The sequence below is a fragment of the Opisthocomus hoazin genome, chromosome 21 (genome assembly GCF_030867145.1).
Source record: "Opisthocomus hoazin isolate bOpiHoa1 chromosome 21, bOpiHoa1.hap1, whole genome shotgun sequence".
Taxonomy (NCBI): Eukaryota; Metazoa; Chordata; class Aves; order Opisthocomiformes; family Opisthocomidae; genus Opisthocomus; species Opisthocomus hoazin.
In genome coordinates, this window is record NC_134434.1 from 2392955 (window position 1) to 2414985 (window position 22031).

General features: G+C 52.4%; 2 protein-coding genes across 3 annotated transcripts; one reads left to right on the top strand and one right to left on the bottom strand.

The window, feature by feature from the left end:
* Positions 1–871: 871 nt before the first annotated feature.
* USH1G (USH1 protein network component sans) lies at positions 872–11147 on the bottom strand. 2 transcript variants are annotated; one of them, XM_075440951.1, is made up of 3 exons: positions 10984–11147; positions 1977–3218; positions 872–1251 (listed from the first exon to the last, which is right to left on the bottom strand). In XM_075440951.1, exons 1-3 carry the CDS (start codon positions 11145–11147, stop codon positions 1248–1250), a joined length of 1410 nt encoding a protein of 469 aa, XP_075297066.1. In that variant the 3' UTR covers positions 872–1247. The 2 variants fall into 2 exon arrangements, with proteins under 2 accessions (XP_075297066.1, XP_009941210.1); XM_009942908.2 differs by lacking the exon at positions 872–1251 and having other exon boundaries at positions 1973–3218.
* Positions 11148–15008: 3861 nt separating this feature from the next.
* Positions 15009–20315, top strand: OTOP2 (otopetrin 2). The gene is made up of 6 exons (XM_009942926.2): positions 15009–15414; positions 15899–16035; positions 16800–16858; positions 17528–17661; positions 18120–19009; positions 20145–20315. Exons 1-6 carry the CDS (start codon positions 15009–15011, stop codon positions 20313–20315), a joined length of 1797 nt encoding a protein of 598 aa, XP_009941228.2.
* Positions 20316–22031: the final 1716 nt, after the last annotated feature.

Sequence of the window (22031 nt, forward strand, 5' to 3'; positions counted from 1 at the left end):
TGCCAGGAGTTACTGTGCCCAGGTCATTCCTTATCATTTGCATCCTTGAGATAAGGCTGGATAAGCAGTACCAGTAACAACGTGCGGCATTTCTCTGATCTGGGAGTTCGCATCACAGCCTGAACAGGCACGTTGCCAGCTCCCCATGGCAAGGGGCTGTTGACTCTGTCCCATGAGGCTATGTGGGGAGGGCAGAGGACCCCATCCCGCTGCTGCACCCCAGAAACACTCCTTCCACCCAGGAGCTGCCCGTAAATCATGCATGTCAGCTGGTGCAGTGGAGCTGGGAGCTGAGGTCTTGGAAAGCAAGTGCAGCGGTGAGCAAGAGATGCGATGGGTCTGTGGAAAACAGCTAATGCCACGATTCGGAGCTGGGCTGTGTTTTGAGCACTGATGCATCAGGGATGCTTGGAATAGGCTCTGGGCTGCAGCCTGGTGCTGCGCTTGGTCCTGGGAAGCTCCTGGAGGCGAATGTCAAGGTCCTGTGCACAGAAACTGCTTATGCAGCTCGGTGCCCTGGAGAGATAGGGCAGAAGCTCTGCTTCCCTGGGACAGCCTTTGGACCAGCAACCAACAGGTTCAAAACCCCAGCTTCCTTTCAGATTGTCACGCTCAAGACAGCACAGACTGGACTCACAGACATGCTGGGCACCTGCTGGCAAAAGTCAGGGCTGGCACGTCTCAAGCTGAACAGCCCCAAACCAAAGTAATCAAAACTCCCTTCCAAAAACATAGCATCAAGCTACTGTACCAAAGCAGCCAAGAACCAGGAGAGGGGCCAGGACTCCCCATCCCCCTGCTCCTCCAGCCCAAACCCCAATTAACCGCTTGCTCAAGAAAGAATGGGTGTAATTATTTATTTTGGGTCCCTTCGAAAATACCTTCACATACTTCTTTCTGTTCATGGCTTCGCGTGGTCCCTCAGCCCACGACGGCACAGAGTCCTAGCCAGCTGGGCAGCACGCTTGTTCCTCCAGCAAGCAGGAGATCATCGTCCCTTCAAGGTTGGCAGGTTGGAGCTGCCTGGTCCGACCTCATCAGTTGTCCCGCCATGCCAGGAACCACCTGGGAGCATCGCACAGACAGGGAGCAGAGCGAGGGAGCAGGAGGGCTGTCTGGAGGGACTGGTGGGGATGGCTGTAGCTTTCAGCTGCCCCAGGAAGACAGTCTCTGGCATGTGTTTTCTGGCAACTTAGAACTGGGTTTGTTTCTCGATCATTTAAAAAAAAAAAAAAAAGACACAGCTGCTATCTGCAAAGGGAAAGAGGAAAACCTGTCAGCACCCTGAGGACCCAAGACGGAGCTGTACTGAAAGCCTGTAAAACCAGCAAGAAGCACACAGATGTTTGAGGGCTGGGAAGCCCACAGTGGATTGGGGCGTCAGCAGATGTGACAGTGGGGAGACCCACACTAATGCCTTCCCTTCACCACCACGGCAGGCTCATGGTCCTTCGAACCAAGCCAACCATACCCTGGAAACACCATAAGACAGCAACAACTCCAACCCAGATACACAATCTTCAAAGGTTTGAGTAAGATCTCAAGCATTTGGGGAAGGATTCCCAATGCCACTGGGCATTGCCGTCAGCCTGCTCCCACCGGGAATTGCGGTTGATTTCCTAACGCCTTCAAAAGGTGAAGAGTCAAGACAAGCCTGAGCGTGGCTGAAAATCCCAGCTACAAGGTCTCAGAAGAATCAGACCACACAGCAGTCTGCATTCATATAGGTTATGAAACAAAACAAGGGCTTCATGTCCTGCCCAGCCACATTAGGGCTGTTGAGTAACGAACTACCACTATTACCACCTCTCCAAACTCTCATTGTTTCCACACAAGCAGGTATTTGCCCACACACAGAAGCACTGAGGTTACATGGGCTCCTACTCTTCCAAGTGGGTTGAAAACAAGACCTTACATTTGCCACATCTCCACCTGCTGAAGGGTTTAATTGCTCAGAGGTCCCATATCCTACTTACAGTTCAGTGTCTACAATGACACCTGGCTTCTCCAGAGTTTGTCGTCTCCTCTGGATGGCATCCACAATCTTCTTCCTGGGGCCCAGTGGGATATTGATGCTCTTCAGATCGTTGTCTGAGCATAGCATGAGGGCCTCCAAGTCGATTTTTTCCTTTTTCAAGATGGAAATGAACTCAAACATGTGCAGGGAAGCCAGAAAAGTCTCCAAGGGGCTGGTGTCTGGTTCGTCATCATCATCTAAGCCCAGCTCCACCTCGTCCCAGGGTAGCTCCTCCGCGTTCCTCTCCTGCAGGCTGTTGGCACTGCCAATGCTATCATTGAGACTTGGCGAGCGCTGCAGGTGGCTCCGCAGTTTGACACCTACCCCATCTGTGTCGTCTTCACCCAGTGTGCCAGCATCCTCCCGGCCAATCCCAAAAAGCCCGCTGCTGACGTAGTTGCGCCGGAACACCATTGTGCCCAGCCCAGGGCGGTTGAACAGGGAGTCGTGGCCAGAGTCAGTGCTGACTTCTGAGTGGGCCGAGTCCATGTGCAAGCCTGGGTCACTTATGGCACGGGAGACAGTGTCTTCTTCTGTGAGGAACATGTCTCTGATATTACGCCGAGTCCACTCCTTGGGGCTGGCATATGTGCCTTGCTTCACAAACATGACATCGTTCCCCAGCTGCACACCAGACAGAGACCGCACGCTTTTCCTCCCATCCTCATAGATCTTGAATGTCCCATCCACCTGCTTCTTCTTCTCCAGCTTCTTTTGTATTTTCGTCTTTCCCTTGGCTGTGCCATGGATGGTGGCTTGTGAGTATGGCAGGGAAGTCACCATAGACATGTGTTGGAACTTCTTGCTTAAGGTGCTACTTGAATAGCTGGAGAAGCTCATGGTGTCCGAATTATCTGACATCTCCTTTCTGTACCGTTTCTCCATCCTTTCGTGGTGCTTCTTCTGCAGCTTCACGCAATCCTTAATCCTCCGCTCCGCGTCCCGAAAGGCCTTGTCCTTCAGTTTGCTCACCAGCTTGGGGTTGAGGCTGCTTTGCTTGGCAGCAATAGAGTCCAGGTATCGCACACACTCCATGTGCCCCTTCATGGCTGCCATGTCCAGCGGGGTGTGGTAGTCATTGTCCAGGCACCAGATGTTGGCCCCAAAAGAGATGAGGAAGGAAAGGCAGTTCAGGTGGCCATTGGCTGCTGCCAGGTGGAGAGGGGTGTTCCCCCAGATGTCACATTTGTCTGGATCACCCCTAGACAGCAAGAAAAACAATGGGTTAGCACGCAGGCATGCTGGCAGGCTCTACTGAGATATTCCCGATTATACAGGGGCAAATCAGCACCACGAACTGTTGCCTCCTCAAAATACGAAGCTACATGCCTCCAGCTCCAACAGCTTAATTTTAAGGGGGTCTTCTAGAGGGGTGTACAGCTGACATGGAATCACATGCCTGACGCACAAGTCTGTGATTATTCCCATGACTGGAATTTAGCTCTCAGGAGATGATGTTCCTGCATCAAACCAAGTTTCGGAGGGACTCAAGCCAGATTCTGAACAGCCCAGAACTGAAATATGGAGCTGATTCTAGCTCAGCTTGTTATAAAGTTTCAATTCTCAAGCATCCTATTAAATGCAAGTAAGATGTGATCTTCAGATCTTGGCTTCAGTCAAATTCCATGGAGGGACATCCCACAATACCTCTCCATACACCACATTCTGTGTGGGACACCATGTGTTCCCACCATGATGGTAGCACCACCATGAAACGGCCATCCTCAGCATTGGTTCTGAAACCCACCAGCTGCTGCACCTTCCCACCCTCCTGTTCATTGGTGCCTGGGGGAATTCAGGGCACAAGAGGGCACATCATCAGCAGAGAATAAGAGCAAAGTTGCTGGCATTGGCCTTGGGGTTGGGGTTCTGCGGGGGTTTTTGCTGTACCACGCTTGGTTTCAATTGCATGGCTTGAAGCACATTGGTATTAGCACATCCTGAGAATCCAGTTTCAGAGAAAGTGGAGATTAGGTTTCTGCACTCCTCAAGAGCTGGACACTCGACTAATGCCATTAGCATCTCTTCTCACACCGTGCTGGCCCCTACCCCAGCAAGCTGCTGACGGGGCACAACCACTTGTCCACATCTCCTGCCTCCTGTGACGGGATGGACACAAACCTAGGACTGAAGGGAAGTCCGTCCTCCTGGCAGTCCTCTGTATTTATGATCTGCTGAAACAAGAGCTAGTTCACACCCCTGCTGGCACCAGCCTTCGCCCAAGTGTGTGTGCTAATGATATGCAGCCAGCAGCAGTATCTGTCAACAAGGCGCCCTCCCTTCACGCACGTGGATAAGGCAAAGCCTTTTATTAAGGTTGTGCTGCTCCATCACTCTCAAGAGCAACTCCCCATGGGCAGCAGGGCTCTGGCAGAGCTCTGGCTCGATGCAGCTCCTGCTCGTTTCCTCACCATCATTTCAATGAGCTGTAGAGGAGCCAAGCACTGTCCCTCCGCCACGAGGACCTCAGCTCCCAGTCCTGGTGACACCAGGACTCTAGAAGGCAAATGGACACTTGGGACCTTCAGTCTGTGTTACTTTATTTCTTGCTGCTTTAGGACCTGTGTTGACAAGAGCTGGGAGCAGCAGAGCCCAGAACCCTCTCCCAGACCCCACGTACTCTGTGCTACGGCTCGTCTCACATGAAAGAGTCTGAAAACTACCTCATGGAAAGAGCATGGAGATCACAGGAGCTGAGGGACTTCTTTCTGCTGCTGCTTCGCATCTGCATCGCTAGCGCTCATGCACAAGACCCAGTAACAGCCTCGTCCGGCACACTCACCCTCCCGTGCCGCAGGCGGGCTCCCGCCTGCCCACTCTGGACACTGCTGTTCAGGGAACAGCGGAGCCGGAGCAGAGCCACCCGGCTGGTGGAATGGCTAGTTAGCAATCCTCAGGCTTTGCCAACATCTCAGCTACGTAATACCGAAGGGAAATGATCCTGCAAAAGGCAAAAGCAATGAAGACAGTGCCCAGAGGTTAAGCTGGAGATTATTTGGACCCAAAGCACGAGCTTCCTGGATGTATTCCCTGAGAGCTGCTATGAGGTGCGCTCAGCTTTCTCCTTGTGGGAGCACCAGTAGTAGCTCCACCACGCACTTATTTTCACAAAATCTGTAGACACTTAGTAAGCACAACCTTGAGCATGCTGGCAAATTCAGCAAGTTAGTCAAAAGGTTCAAAACTGTGTAAGGGCCAAGAAGTCCCACAAACCCTGCAGGACCTCTGTATCCAGAGCCTTCAACACCTCTCACAGAAGCACAGAAAGGCTTCAAAGATGGGTGCTAGGGAGAAGGGCAGGAGGTCACAGGGTTAAGGAGCCGTGAAGCCAGCAGAAGGAGAGGAGGGAGCTGCCAGTACTGCAGCAATGCTGAGTTTCCAGGAGAGGTAACTCCCCAGCCCTCGCCTCTACCCTCGTAGTGACATGTCCAGACTGGGAAATTCATGGGGAGGATAAATATTTGATGAATTGCAAGAGAGGTGTAAATTATTGATGGAGCTGGATTAAAGAGCCAGTGACACTGGCGGTGGGACTCCAGCGCGTGAACGGTTGTTCTTCTGTTTATGTGTGCTCTGGACAGGCACATGTGTGCCTGAGACATGCGAGCAGATGAGCCAGGGCACCGTGAGGGTCCCAACATGTACGTGGACTCAGGATGCGGACAGTGGCTTAGCAGCAGACTCACTAGAAACAATCTTGCTCCCTAAGCCAAGCGTATGGATGCTCGATCCATAAAGTAGATCTCGGAGCCCATTCTCATGTCTGTCTGATTCAGGTGGCAAAGGGCAAAGCCAGGGAGGTCTTGGGGGATTCGTATTTGAAGGTCTGCTTTGCTCATGCTTTTACCACCTCAGAGAGTGAGGGGAAAGAGCATCAAAACCAGCTTTCCCTGGACATTTCCACTGTCTAGAAACAAGAGCATTAGAGCAAAATTAGATCTCTAGGTCCCTTTGCCCTACAAATGTCTGCCGCAGGCGGTAAAAATGCATCAGAAGGAAAGAAGAATGGCCACTTGCAAAGTAGAGGTGTTTGATCCAGCACAGATAATAAACATGAGGCCCTCCCTCTGGCTGGTGCCTGTCCCAGCAAAACCTCACCTCCAGGGCGCTGCACACGAGGAGATGCTGACTGCAGGGTCCACTAAGTGGGAATATATTTTAATAACAGGTGTGAAGTGCAGCACTTCTCAACTTCAAAGAGTTTTTCACTGCTGAGTCAAGTCCTGTAATAATCATTATTAAAAACGCTGTTAATTGAGCCCCTTAGGTGGACATGTGCATCTCCTGAGTCACTGCATTTGCACCGTGACACGCACACTCACTCCCTTCCTGCCGGTTTTTCCCCCTCCGCTTCTCCCATAGGATCCCAATTAGCCAGGGAGTCCACGTCCATCCTCGGCTGCACGTGTGAAGTTCCTCTGATAGCAATGGGCTGGCTCACCCCCTGGCTCACGGGTGTGCGTGAAGGATCGGGCCCTCAGACCAGGAGCCAGCTGGGCGCAGAGTGTCTCTGGCTCCCGTAAAATGTTTTTCGGGTATAGGAAGAGGGAAAAAAATCGTTTATGGCTTGAAGGAAAAACCTTACCAGCTTCAGCATATCCAGTCAGGGCAATGATCTAAGCAAAGCCTAGAAATGAGCAGAAAAAATGAGGTTTTAGACTCAGAGCAGAGCCTTGGGTCCTGTATCCCAAGCTTTGTCCAGGTAGTGGTAGGTCAAGGATTCAGCTTTTCTCCAAGTTCAGATCCCCAAAAATCCAGCACAGAGGCTGCAGCTGAGGTTCATCTCAGGGCTCTCTGCCTCTTGCCCCAGCAAAAAGCTAGGCTGGGAGTCATGGCCGCTGGGATCATTAATGCCGGCTGCACTGCGGCAGTGCCTAGGGGCACGTCTGCCGCCTCGGCCCTTCTCCGTGCCCAGATCTCACGCCGGCTCCGGGAAGCCAGCTCAGGTGCCGGAAGCGACGAAGCCACGGCAGCGCTCCACCCTGCTCCTCCACCGTCCCTGCAGGTCATCACGAGGGGAAGGTCCCCACCAACACGGCCGCGCTGCTCCCGGCACCCACGTGGCCGTCAGCCCTGCGGCGTGCAGGATGCGCGTCACCTCCACGTGCCTTGCTGCAACCTCCGCTGCATCCCTGCCCCAGCCGGGGCCATGGGACTCTCTCGAGCAGCCTGGCTGATGTCAGGAGCTACCTCATCCCCTCCAACCCACTGCTGAGCCACTCGCACCCCTCTGCCGTTAACATCCAAAGCATCTGTCACCCCCATTTTTGTAAGAAGGGAAACTGAGGCACGCCTCTGCAAAGAACAGCTGGGTGACAAAGCCGGCTGCGGACCCATCTAGCAGAAAGACACATCCTCACCTATCCTGCGGTCTAACCCAAGGCAAGAAAGCCCTGGCCATTCCCAGCCAAGGCCCCCAGACCTGTGGTTGACTGGAGCTGGACGGATGCCCACCACTGCCACAGCAGTTCATAACGAACCACGCTGAAGAATTACTGCCTCTGAAAAGCTGCGATGCTAAATGCCAGTCAGCCTGCCTTTTCCCAGCCATCACATTAATTGAGTTTGCTTCCCTTGCTGGAGACCAGCCAGGAGCAAGAAAAAGGCTTTTTGTGTTGCAGACAAGAAGGATGAGCCACTGCTGATCACTCCGTCCCAAACTCTCTCTCCATCCCCATGCAAAGGTGGCACAGAGGCACAGACACGTCACTGGCTGTTATGGACAATAAGCCTGCTTCGTTACCCCTTCTGTGTGAGCTGAGATGACGAATCTCCCTCAAGGATCTCCAAGGGATTTATTATACTTTCTTGCCCTCTCCCCATTCCAGCCCTATACCACAATCTGCTGAACACACAGTTGTGAAAGAGGCTCCTTCACTGATGACAGAGCCTAGATAATCCTAAGTGTCCACCAGCCTGGCCTGCACAGCGATCAGAGCCGTGGTTTTTGCCCCCAGCAGCCCCCCTCCCACAGCCCTGCTTTCTCAGGGTGCCTCTGGCCGGCCTCGCTAGGACATTTCATAAAAGCCTGGCCCCAGCGCTCCATCTCCCAGCTCGTCTGGGCAGCAGTAGCACCGCCTGGCACTGGCAAGGAGGATTCAGTGTTTCCCGCTGCCCCATCACCCCCTGTGCCTTGGCACCCCCCTGCAACCCAGTCAGAGGCTAAGCAGCCCCTCAGACCCTGCAGCTGCCTCCCACCCCACCCCAGCCCTGCCCCAGCCCCGCAGCCTCCGTGGCAGGCATTGCTCCGTGCATGGTCCCACGCGCTCCTGCCCCGCAGTGCAGGGCTCTCCATGTCGAAGGAGGAATATTCTGACAGCAGAAGCCAGAGAGAAATGCCCTGACACTCTGGGACACTTGGGGGTACTCCCTCTTGCTTCCCAATTATTATAGCACAGTAATAGTAACACATCCAACACAGAATTAAGCTTTGTCTTTGAACAAGACCTTTGCACATCTCATCTTAAGCACTAGCAGAAAATTACAGTGTCTGCCCATGGGCTCTCCGGGTCCTGCAGGATTTCCCCTCTCTGGGACCCCTGTCCCCAGGCTGGGGCTCTGCTGCCTCTCGCAGAGCCAAAGCCGCTCCAGCGAGCAGAGGCGTTCCTGCCTCCGCACCGAGCTGAGCTGCAGGCCAGGAGGCTTTGCTGATCTCTGTGTGGTCCTGGACGAGGGTCTGACACACGGAGATGAATGCACAGATGCAAACGCATCCCGCAGCCCCACAGACACACGCTTTGCTCTGCCATCCATCACGTAAAGGGCACTGGGCTTTCGCCAGGCTATTTTCCCTGTCAGGAACAAATGTATATTAGGCTGTTAATTAAACAGCAGCCAAGCTGCATTTGGACATGACTGAGCCCACGAGGACCTTTAAATCCAATATGAATTTGTAAAAGTGGCCCCTCCATGGAAAAGCAGCCCTTGGGCTTTGTGAAGAGGCAGAAACTGCTGGCTTGGATGCGTGGGTTGGCAGGGCAGGCAGTGGTGCTGCAGGGTGTCCTGAGATGGAGGCAGGCAATGCAAAGAGATATAATGACCTAAAGAGATATAAAGTTCATCCACGGCATGGACCTTTCAGATTGACTTTTTGGCCATCAAAGAGTCTTCGGAACCATTTCTTATTTCGGGGTCTCATCCCCAGAGCTCCTGCCCTTGGCCCTCTGGCCCTGGGTGGTGATTCCCCTCCCGACAAGAGCTCAGAGCAGGTTTCTGCTGGGCACAGTCTCTCCTGGGAGGTACACAGTAAGCCCCACAGCCCACATCCAGGGAAGCACCATGGGGGTCTCAGCCCAGGAGCATCTTGCAATGCACCACTCAGAGCTGTGTCTTGCTCACTTTCTCCTCCTGACTCTGAAATCCTCTTTTCCTGAGCACATTCCTATTGCACCAGGCACTCAAGGACTTCTCAAAGTGACTCTGTACACAGCCTTTCTGACCCCAGGATCTGAAAAGAAAATGCTTTACAACGGAAGGACAGCAATGTGTGGGGAAGGTCTGCCCGTAAGCACAGCTGGCCAGGGGAGCCGGCTGAAGGTTGTGCACAAGCAGACCAGAGCAGCAGGAGATGCTGAGAGCCCAGGAACAGGCGCAGTGGAGATGTGGCTGACCGGGCACAAGTGCTGCAAACACAGCACAGGGCGGACGCAGAAAATCCCTGTTTGGGAGCTGATGGCCCCACCAAGCCCTGACCCAACGTGGAGCAACAAAGCCCTTCCAAGGGGGCATGATGTGCATCCAGGCTGCCGACTTCAGCACGATTCCTCAGTATTAGAAAGAAATTAATCAAAATCAGCACCGCCACCAATCTCTCATCACACAAGGCAGAGGCCACCCCACCTTGGACGCCTTTAGATGAAAAGCAGAAAAGCTACCAGAGCGAAAGGAAGCACTGGCACGTGCTCCCCTGGGAGGTCGGTAAGAACAGGGGAGCCATGTACTCCTCAAGAAGGAACCAGGTATGGCAGATCTTGCCTTAGCCCAGACCTTCTTGTGTGGTTTCCCCAACACCAAGATACAAAGTCCTCCAGTCTGACAAGTCCCCTGAGTCCCACTCCCTTCTCTCCACCACATCCACGCTTACGGAGCCAGAGACCCTCAGATGTGGCAGCCCAGGGTGAGGAAGAACTTCTTCCCTCTGAGGGTGACGGAGCCCTGGCCCAGGCTGCCCAGGGAGGCTATGGAGTCTCCTTCTCTGGAGATATTCCAGCCCCGCCTGGACAAGGTCCTGTGCAGCCTGCTCTGGGTGACCCTGCTTGGGCAGGGGGTTGGGCTGGGTGACCCACAGAGGTCCCTTCCAACCCCTACTATTCTGTGATTCTGTGATTCTGTGAGGTACCGAGAGACACAGCAGCATCGAGCAGCCCCCGCAGGGAAGACTTGGCTTAAAGAAATCTGCTCTTGGGAAACCTTCTCCTGAATTCCCTGGGCTCCGGGGGCACGACAGGCTGCCCGGGGGTCACACATTGAGACCAGCGTCACCGACTGCCAGCTGGCACTGCACACATCTGAGAGCATTTCTTGGGACACAAGGAGCAGTTATTCTCTCTGCTCCCTCATTTAAAAGGGCTTTTTTCGTGGCAGTCGCCCGATATGCTACACTTTATCTCTGCTTGTCTTCACAGGACCTGACTGCAAAAGCACTTGCAGGGGTGCAGGTGGGGACCCTGCCCCACCTGGGGAGCTGCAGGTGGGGTTTGGGGCAGGAGCAGAGCCACGGGGTGGTTATAGGGTCAGAGGAGCTGGAAAAACCCAGAGCGGTTATCAGGAGTGCTGGATTAGGCTCAAAGCACCACAAGGAGAGAAAAATAACAGAGGGGAGGATGGGGGGGGTGGTGTTATAGACAGAAGTCATCGTCCTGTGGGGCACCTGCACCCATGCTGACCTGTGAGCGGGGAAGGGGGAAAGATGGGCTCCCAGCTACTCTGTCCCCCGAGACCAGCACCGTGCCCTCGCCGTCACTCACCCTCTGCTGACGATGAGGCGCAGGGCATCCAGGTTGCCGTGGTAGGCGGCCCATAGGGTCGGGGTCATGCCATCCTCGTCCGGCGAGTTCAGGTCCTTCTTGGTGGCTTCCTTCAGGAGGTCCAGGTAGCCGTCCCGGGCTGCTCGGTGGTACTGGTCATTCATGGTGCGAAGTGGTCCCCAGGCGAGCGCATGGGTGCTGAGTGGGCTCAGAGGATGGGCATGGACGTGGGGAAGGGGAGCTGCCAGGAGGGCCCAGCTCTCCTCGCACAGCACTGCTGTACCAGGACACCTGAGAAGTCCTGGCCGGGGAGGCAGGAGCTCGTCCAAGCCCAGCCAGCCACGCTCTTCAGCGCTTCCCCCGGGTCCTAAGCATCCTCGCAACAAACCTGTCACGCCCCAGCACCACGGCACATTAAAAGCTCCAATTAAGCAGCATCGCTGCGTCGGGCTCGGCCAAGCGCTGTGGGCACAGGGTCACGCAGCAGCGATAGCTCCTCAGGTCCAAATGTCCCCTAAGCAGAGCAGGCTGCCAGAAAGGCTCACGGGCCGCATCCTGCCCGATAGCCCTGCATGCCCCTCGCATAGCTACCCCATCGCGAGGGAGGGTCAGCAGCAGCCACAGAGGGAAGCCTGGGCTGGTGGGGAGAGGCCCCACTGCCACCATTCGCGGCCCCATCAGAGCAGGGCAGCAGCTGGGACCTGGAGGGATGATCCTGCTCCGTGCAGAGCTGACTGAGAGCAGTTTGGTGACCGCCCCTGATTTCAAAGCAACCCCAAAGGTGTTCACAGCTCAGCTTTTCCTGGTAAAAAAAATATATATATATATATATATATATATATTTATATATCCCTAGCATGACTAGGAAGACAACAGTAGACCCAGTCACAATCCCTGTCCCCCCCACTACCCTGCCTGTGCCCGCAGGACTCTGCTTTCTAGGGAACTGCACAACAAACTGCACAACAGGAATCTCTGGTAACCCAAAGTCACTCATGCAGGCTAGAAAAATTCCCTTCCTCAACTCCTCTCCCTCTCTGGAGACCAAAAAAACCCCAAAATCAGACCTGCTCCTGTCTGTAGCTCAGTACTTCTGCCACGATGCATGCGAGGGGCAGCGTCTGGCCTCCAGTGTCTTTTATGCTGACACAGAATCTCTGGCTGTGCTGAGCCCTGTGGGGATCAGGATGGCCCCAGGCAATGCCTCCAGCATTCTCGGGTCCGGGCACCCTCTGCTGTCGGGAGAGACCAAGCCGAGCCTGGACACTGACCAAAGCACGTGGCTGTCGCAGCACATTGTGCCCAAGGGTGAACCACATCCCCTGGGACACGCTGCCACCGAGGAGGAATTCCCTGCTCCTCTCTTGTGTGTTGTTGCATCCTGGCTCTGGGGATGGAGATCTCCAGGGCTGGACCCTGCGTCCGCCACCACCGCCCTGGCACAGCGCACGGGGTTTGGAGAGGGGGAAGGCAGACCCAGCAGATGGGCGAGAAAGGGCGAAAAGAGCAGAAAAACGGGGCAAGATTGCAAGACAGCAGCAGAGAGGGCTGGAAGGTAATGAGCAGAGAGGAGGAAAAACCAGAGAGAAACACAGCTTATTTTTGCAAGCAAGAAAATGCCCCAAGACAGCAGGGAGGCCCGAAAGCAGTCCCGGGCGCACCCACGCAAGGTGCAGTGATTAACCCTTGGGTGACCGGCACGGAGTCACCATCCGGGCTGCCTGGGAGCACCTCCACGTGCACCAGCGGCAGGGCCCGCTCCCCGCAGCGTTGCTCACACCGGCAGGTTCGTACTCACCCGCTCAGCCTCCCTGGGGCACTCCTGACGGGATGCACCAAACGTCGGGGTATTTGGCAACTGGGATCCTTCAAGGTGAAAAGCAGCACAGTAACGTCTGCAATTCATTACCGAGGTTATTTAATGATTTTTGTATTATTACTAATTAAGCTTGTTATGCTCTGTGGTGGCTCCCAGGGGGGACTGGGAGCATTGCCCAAGGCAGTAAATGCTCTCTCCTCCATTGCTGGATGTTAAGGACTAAACAGGGAGGATAAATCAGCACATTTAGCCCGGGGGCACTCTGAACCCCTGGCTTCTGCAAAACATCGCTGTTACCAGCTCAGATTCACAGCAGGGAAGTCAGGGCTTCCCCTTGGAAAGACTACAGAGAAAAGATCAACCACTCACCCCGCAAAGGAGCCGCTGAGGCCAGGCAGGGCAGACCCGGTGCTGCTGGTGGCAGCCGGCTGGTGGCAGCACGGGAAAGGGACATGAAGGTGTCCCCAGGCTGTACGGCAGGTCCTGGGCTCTGTCCCTCACCATCCCACGCAGTCCAGTTTGATGCTGTCCCTGTAGTGCTGCAAGGAGGAGCGCGGTGGTGAGCGGGCAGGAATGGGACTGAAAATGCACGGCAAACAGCCCCATCCCTGTGCTGGCCCCAGAGGAGGCAAGTGGCAGGGACTTCTCCAAAAAAGGTGTCCTCATGATGGAAAAAACCTTGTCCCCATCCACCCAGAACTGCCCTGGGTCCTCCTATCTCCTCTACCAAAATATAACAGCTGGGGTAAAAGAGAGCTTGAGCAAAACCTCTTCCCTCACCTGGCAAACGCTTGAATCCCATCTGCGCTGTGGTTTGTGACACAACTTCTTTCTTGATGAAAGGAGAGAAGTTTAGCTCCTGAGAAGGCTGATCCCACCCTGAAAAGTCAAAGCCAGCACATCAGCAAAGGGGAACACGCATTCCAGTCCCGAAATCCTGCCCTGCTCTAGTGCTAAACCTTCCTCATTGCTGCCACCATGGGTGGGAAAAGATTGAGCTGCCCTTGGCACCGAACAGATACAAATGCAAATTTCTTCCTTTTCCTCAAAAACCTTCCAGGCATAGGGCGTACTGATGGGAATAGTACAGGGTGAGGCACAATATTTATTGTGCTCATTTAAGCAGAAAGCCAAGTCCAAAATTATCATTAAAGAGAAGTTCTTCACCTAAACCATCTTCTCTCAAGGGAAGAGATCTCATGCGTATAGGGAGACGGGTTTGATGGAGTGGCTTTGCTCTGTGGTGACCATGACCCTGCGACTGAGCGGTCCGTGCCATGCTTAGCAGTGTTATCACCTCATGCCTTCCCCTGGTAAATAACGCTTATCTCTTCATCTCTCTCCTGCTTCCCCAAAACCAGCTATTGCACAAAATGGATCACATGAGTTTCTCTGAGAAGCCCATGAAGCACGGTTGTCAGTTCCAGACATGGTATAAATCACAGAGACATCCCAAAGGGTATAAATTCTCTGGCTGACCAAGCTGCAGCAACGGGGAAACTTCTCCGACAGCCTGGTAAGAGCAGAGACTTGGATTCCAGGCAGCAAACCAGGTTGGTGAAATGGCTTTGTTTGAATAGCTAATTTGCTTTGTTTCATGCTTTTCATTGAGAATCAATGAAGTCCAAAGCTTGGCACAGGCAACAGGCTTTAGGTGGAGTGACAGCGGAAATAGCTCACATCCTTCTTGCAGGGACTGGTATAAATCACGACGTGATGTTCCAAAGACTCCCAGGGCTTTCTTACCTTTCGGTGGCCTTTCCTCAGCCAGGAAGTATGACATTTTCTCAGAATGTTTAGTGGTTGACATTTAGAAATCAAACCACATTGTCCATTTGCCCCAGGATATTTGATCCTGTGAGTGCTTTACTGGTGCTTTGCCAATATCTTGCATCAATAAACACCTAAAGATTTTGTGAGAAATTACGCATGTTTTGTTAAACTCGCGTGGGATCTCCCCAAGCAAAAGTATCCTAAGGAAGAACACAGCCTTCAGGGAACCGGGAAGGGAAAGGCTCAAAATGAGCTCATCCCTCTTTTTGCGCTCCTTGTCTCAGCCTTCCCCATTCCTCTGATATGTCCTCTCCTCCTCATCACATGTTCTGCTTTGGTCCAGCCCTGGACTATTCAAAATGAAGTGACGCCTCTCATTCATGGGGCTCTCCTCCCAACAGCAATAACCCTCAGCTAAGGCACCACCTGAACCATGACCGAAGAGCTCACGCGAAAGGACAGCGAGATCAGACACCCCAACTCCAGCATGGGCTGCGGACACAAGGATGACAAAGCCAGCCTGGCTTCGAGCCAGATAGCATCTTTCAGCCACCAGCCTCACCAGCCCCCCTCCACTCCTGCCTCCAAGGAAGTGTGGAAAAAGGGCGGACGCATGTTCTCCATCCTTCTGGCTGTGCACTTAGCCCTGCTGGCCTGCACGCTGGTGAGCAGCGGGGCTTTTGAGAAGATTGCCGTGCATGATTACGATGTCTTCTTCCTGCTGACTGTCATGATGCTGATAGTCATCGTATGGATCATCTTCTACCTCGTTGGTACCAGGCGGTGCCCAGATGCCATCCTCTGCAAAGACTCCCACGCTGGGCCCATCTGGCTGAGAGGTAGGAGCTCTCGGGGGGCTAGGGCTGGAGGAGGCGAGATGCAGGGTGAATTGTTCATGGGGGCATCAGTTATTACAAGGAAAACAGCAACCACCTGGGGCACAGTCTCTTCCTCCCACGCTGGGGCATGGCACCATGCCCTGCTTCAGAAGGTTACCTCCTAGTCCCTCCACTGGTTTCACTGCCAGGTCTCCCTTTATCTGCAAAAGCTCTTGGTACTTCACACCACGTTCCTTTCCAGCCTTGCCATTGCCCTTGCAAGAGCTGTTAGCCCTAGAGTGCACGGTTGATTGAAAATCCCTTCCAGCCAAAAGTCTTGTATGATCCTGTTGGGGCCTAGATAATTTGGGTGCTGGGAGAGGAAAAACAGAGTTAGAAGCAAAGCCTCTCCATGGCAATAGTTCTTCGTCTCCCTCTCATCTATCTGCATTAGCCCACACGTGCATACATCTGTCCAACCACAGATATTTTGGTTCTTCAACAGGGGGCCTGATCCTCTTTGCCATTTTCAGCCTTGTCATGGATGTGTTCAAAATAGGATATTACTCGAGCTTCTACAGCTGCCTGTCTGCAATCAAAATCATCTACCCCATTGTGCAAGCAATATTTGTGGCCGTCCAGGTGAGATGGTTGTGCTCTGTCTCAGGGAGTGGTAGAGGGACAGAGCCACCAGTGCAAGGAGCTTTGATCTCATAGACATAGTTCAACTCCCCCTGCAGCAAGTGCAAGTGGCTTAACTCAGCCCACACTCAGCCCACATCTTCTCCCTCCAACTACAACAACTTCCAGCTGTGGCAGCTCACTTTAAGGCATTGATTTAAACTTGTGCCCATCCTGTGACATTTCGGCTTATGCCAGCATGGCTTGTCACAAGCTTTAAGCAGCCCCCATCCAGCCAGGCCTTCTTTCCAATGAAGAACAGAGAGGGAGGAGGACAGTCAGGGCAGGAACTACCTCATGGTTTGAAGTCCCTACACAGAGGACCATCTGCTCTGGGACAATACCAAGGAGAGCAGAGGTCAGATAGGGACAGGTTAGACAGGAACAGGGGTTGGCCATGGGCAGAGCAATGGCAGTGGGACAGGGCAGGAAGATCAAAGAAAGAACAGAGCATATCCAGTAAATGGCCAGGATGATTAGTTATCTAGTTGAAGATGTCCCTGCTCACTGCAGGAGGGCCAGACTAGATGACCTTTAAAGGTCTCTTCCAACCCAAACTATTCTATGATTCTACAGTTATGGGCTAGTAGGCTGGGCCCAGACAGACCCAAGAGAAAGAGGCTCCAGCTTGCTCTCTGCTCAGCAGGGAGATACCTACTTCAGAATGATGTGATTTGCTTTCTTGCTTTGTTGGAAATAGCAATTTCTTCTCTTGCCCCTGCCAGACATACTTCCTCTGGATCTCTGCCAAAGACTGCGTCCACGTACACCTGAACGTTACCAGGTGAGCACTGCTGTTCTTTGAATTCCACTGGTTCAGAAGACCTGGGCCATCACAAACCCACTGCACTCTCTCACACAGCTAAGATGCAACAAGGGGATAATCCCATATCCCTTAGCGCTGGCCAAAACTAAACCTTCTGAGTCTCTAGCTAGCCTTAGATCCCAGCTCAAGCAGGTAAGGTTTAGGAGGTATCTAGCAGAGTTGGGAATCAATTTAAGAACACAAGCATTACTCAAAGCAGATTAGTATTAAATAAATAAATAATGAGCATTAAACAAAATTATTCGTAGCTGACTTTTGCTTCCCTGGGGAAGACAACGATGCAGTGGGCAAGCCTCAGCCTAAAACAAGACCTTGTCCACTTTTGCAAGACTGGATCTACCTGAAGCCAATCCAGATCTATTAATATATTCACCATTGAGAAGCTCTTCCAGAACCAACAAGATGAATCAAGCCTTGCTAATTCTCATGAGCACGGACATAAAGTAGAAAGAGAGCGAGAGCAGCAAAGCAAAGGTCAGGATTTCTAGCCTTGCCCACTAGAGTCCCTGCACTACTTCAGACAGCTCCCACAATCCCTTTGAGCACATGCACAGCTAAAACGTGGATGGAAGCAATTTGGCCTAGAGCCATTGCTTTAATCTCATGAACCTTCTCCTTCCTCTGCAGGTGCGGCTTGATGCTAACACTGACTACAAACTTAGCGGTGTGGATGTCAGCAGTGACAGATGAGTCCGTTCACAAAGCTCACTCAAAGTTGAAGAAGAATGTGACAGAGGAAATCTTCAGATGGCTCCTGAAAGGTAATCTGCCCATTTGTGAAACCATCTGGTCCAGGGATGGACCCCATGAGGAGAAATTGTTATGTAAGTCAGGTTTTGTCCCTTTTCAGAGGCCTATCTAGAGCTGAAGGTTCTTTGACAGAGCTGGTAATGTCAAAAACCGGGTCTTCATGTTCATTTCTTAACCTGTATCACAGAGGAGTCAGAAAGGCGGAAGGACCTGTTCAGATGGGATGGGAATGAAGAAGTGAAGGAAAAAAAATAAAGAGAGAATTAACCTGCCACCTTACTTCTTCAGGAAGAACACAAGCACCAGAAAGCTGAGGTTGAAGTGTCCTTATTTTCAAAGTGGTCACTTATTCTTCTGTCTTTGGTCTTGTTGGTCACTGACCCTAAGCATCCAGTTCTTCAGGGCTGCTAGCAAGTGCTGGCTCCTTGTTTTAATACCACTGCAACTGTGTGTTTTTATCTTGTTTCAGTGGGAATGAGAAGTAGCTCATCTGAAGAATGCAACTGCAACAGCCAAATCTGCCAGATCTTCAAGAACGGCTACTATTGGCTGTACCCTTTTAACATTGAGTACAGTCTCTTTGCCTCTGCCATGGTCTATGTCATGTGGAAGAATGTTGGACGCCTCATAGACCACCACTCCCACCACATTCACCGCCTGAAGTTCAGGCTCTTCCGAAGGACCTTCTTTGTAGGCATCGTGTTGGGCCTCATCATTCTGGTGAGTGGTTTGGGAGTCCTTATTCTTTATGAGGTGCAGGTAAATTCCAGCACTGAATCCAGCAAGAAGAGCCAAGCACTCACCATGTACTACACCTTCAACATTGTTTGTCTGGGCCTGATGTCTCTGGTCTGCATTGGTGGTTCTGTCATCTACCGGTTTGACAAAAGAGACATGGATCGGCACAAGAACCCAACCAGGACCCTGGACGTGGCCCTGCTGATGGGTGCTGCCTTGGGGCAGTACGCTATTTCTTACTATTCCATTGTGGCCATTGTAGCCAGCACACCAAGGGATGCTATCAGCGCACTCAACCTCACCTATGCCCTCCTAATGATTGCCCAGCACACCTTCCAGAACATCTTCATTATCGAAGGCCTTCATCGGCAACCCCCCAAAGAAGACCATAAGCACAATTCTCATCAGAAGGATCTCTATGGCCTCACCTTTGTCAACATCAATGCAGTGTCCCTCCGTGTGCCGGACAGTGGCAGCACCTTGGCCCCTAGCACTGCGTCTGGCACAGAAGCCATCCATCCTTCTGACCTCGTGCGGTCCCTCACCGCCCCCAAGAAGATGAACTGGAGAAGGAAGTTCTTAAGGGAGATCTCCATGTTCCTCCTGCTGAGCAATATCATAGTGAGTATATGCAGAGAGAAGAGTTTGTCAGGGTGGGGCAGAGGGAAGCAAGCACAAGGGATAAGTGTCTGTGAAGGAAAAGCTGCAGCCCATGCAGAAACAGTCCTTTCTGTGCCTCCGCTACGCGGAGAGCACCCTTACTTCTATTTGTATGTGCAGAGAGCTGTGGTTCCCTTGTAGCTTAAAAGCAAGAGCAAATGCCCTGCAGTTAAAACATTTTAGGCTACACCGATAGACCTGTCACTTATCACCAGAACATCAGACAATACAATCTGTGGATACAAGAGAAGAATCATTTTCAGCATTTTTACTGACTATTAATGGATATATAGAATAGCTTAATAAAAGCAATAAAACACATTAAACCCTTCTCTCTCTCACACACACACACACACCCCCCGCAAAGAAAGGATGTAAAGTGACAAATACCTGGGGTGAATTCTGGGTTTTCTTGAGAAATGGCAGCATGACTTCTCAAAACCCGTGGCCAAGGAGCCCAAAGCCTGATCCCAGTTGCTGTGAGGAGAAACTGGTCACTGACAACTTCAGCTGGGGATTCCACTTTCATGAGCAGCCGGGGGACTGCAGTTTCCTGCAAAAGAAATGTAGGATTACAGCTGCATAACCAAAGCAGCCAAGCACGCTACATCTCTGGAGAGTCTCCAGATCTCCTACTAGCCAGTCACATCATGTCCTCAAACAGATTTTACACACAGGCTCACAAAGAATGGGCTGACAATGTCCATGCAACCAGATACGCGTGCTGGCTGGGCTTCTGAGCTCAATGTACACAACTGAGCCTAGGGAGACCAGGCTGCTGCCAGCTCAGCCCTACCCATGCTTGCTCCATCCAAAGAGTTTGAACAGGCCAGGTTCATGCAAATACACAACGTGCTCAAGTTCTTCTCTGAGTGTTTCAGCCCTTGGTTCAAGCCTGTCTTTGAGCTTGGATTGAAATTAGCCTTAGGGTACAACACTAGATCATACTTAATCTTAACGCAAACACAGGCTCCTGGCATAGGTTCCATGCTCAGAAGGCTCCTCTTTTCCCATCTCTCAGTAGCTGTGATTGCAGGTGCTTGCTGTACCACACGTCTTTCTCACTGCGATGTTGTTCTCCCATTTCCTCACACAGCTCTGGATCATGCCAGCGTTTGGTGCCCGGCCCCAGTTTGACAATGACACGGAACTGAACTTCTATGGTGATTCCATGTGGCCGGCCATCGTGGACATTTGCCTGCCCTTTGGGATCTTCTACCGAATGCACGCAGTGGCCAGTTTGCTGGAGGTCTACATCATGTCCTAAAGAACTCCTTCGCAATGAAGATGTGACCCTCCTCAACCAACCCACCTTCTTCCTACCCAGGGCTGGGAGACTGCTCAGATGCCCTGAGGGGTCCCCAGCGCTGCCTGAATTGTGTCCCCTTGCAGCGTTGGGGCATTTATGAACCGCCAGTGAAGATCATCCAAACATAGTCCAGATTTTATTTTTGCTACTTGTGTGTGGATGTGCATGTGTGTGTCTGAAGTTCTTATAGCTTAAATGAAAAAAAGATAAAAGAAAAAGGAAGGTGTCCAGTAGGATGAAGTAGGATCATGGTAGTTACCCTTGGTTCATGCAGAGACTCACCTTCCTTCTTAAAAGCCTGTTCACGCCACTGATGCGCTCTCCAGCGGGTGCTCAGCACCCTTGGACAGTCAGCGCCCGCCTGCGCACAGGGACCCGGTGGGTACGAGGGGCTAACGCAGGCGTGGAAGGCAAAGCAAGGGAAACCACTCCAGCTTCTGGTATGGCCAGTCAGAAACCACTCCCCTGCAGAGATGTGAAAAACGAACCCGTGACCACCGAAGGCTTTGGGAAACATGTTAATCTTTCCTCTCTGTATTGCCCGTCTGTATTGACCCTCTCGACCCTTCCCTGTGCCAGCCCCTGCTGTTTTCCTTTCTCTCCAGGGAGGAATCACCGCTGCCGCCTGGGTTTGCTCACTGCGGCCTCCTCTGCCCGAGGGACAGGTTGTCCCCACAGGAGAGCTGGGCATGTTCTCAGGGGCTGGCCCTGGTACGGGATTGCTCTAAGCACACTTTTTTGCCCCAGTTCTCCTGATTCAGGGAACCAGAACCATAAAGATTGTATGGGCAGTACAGTCTGGGGAATGATAGAGAGATGTGGGGGATTTTTTTCTTTTTTTTTTTAATATATAATGATTTTTTTTAATATATGAACATTTTTGTATGCAAAGTTATTTATTGATTTTCACAATAACGCTGAATTTCTGAAGGGAACTTCTAAGCCCTACAGCACAGAAATCCATCCAATGCTACGGCCAATCTGACGTCCCGTGCCCTGAAGGCACACTTGGGCTGCACCCTCGAGCCTGTGCGGGCTTCGAGGCTGCGAGCACAGCCCCAGCACCCCGGTACCCCCCGTGCACGTAGAGCTGGGGCCCCGACACGGGTTTCTGGGTGCCTGCAGCTCTCCATGAACCACTGTATGATTGAGGGGGCTTTCAGAGCAGGACTCCTGGGCTGCAGAACTTTGTCTGTACCCTGAGACATCAGGGTTTGTTGTTCCAATAAAGAACACCGCAAAGGTGGCAGAAATCGTCAAGCCTTTTACTACAGACGTGCGTGCATCAGCCAAAGGAAAAAAAAATAAACAGAAATCACGATACTTGAGAGCGAGTGATGCAATTTTCCACCCGACAGCCCAGACTGCCAGCCATGGCTCACGCGTTTCGAACCCCCTTTCCCCTCCAACCCTAGATCACCAAACAAGAAAGAACCAGTGCCTCTGGCTGGTCTTGCCTTCTCCTGAGGCAAGTATAAGATGGGGTAAACCCTGATTTCCCCCTCCCCCAGAAGAATGCACTGATCCAGCATCTCCGGGGTGGGTCAATCCTTCCCTTCGCGAGCCTGGGAGCAGCAAGGCAGCCCCACTGACCCGGCCAAGGCCTGGCTCTATTTTTTCCATCGATTTAATGAAGATACAATCTCTCCCTATAAACTTTACCTGTCATAAAAC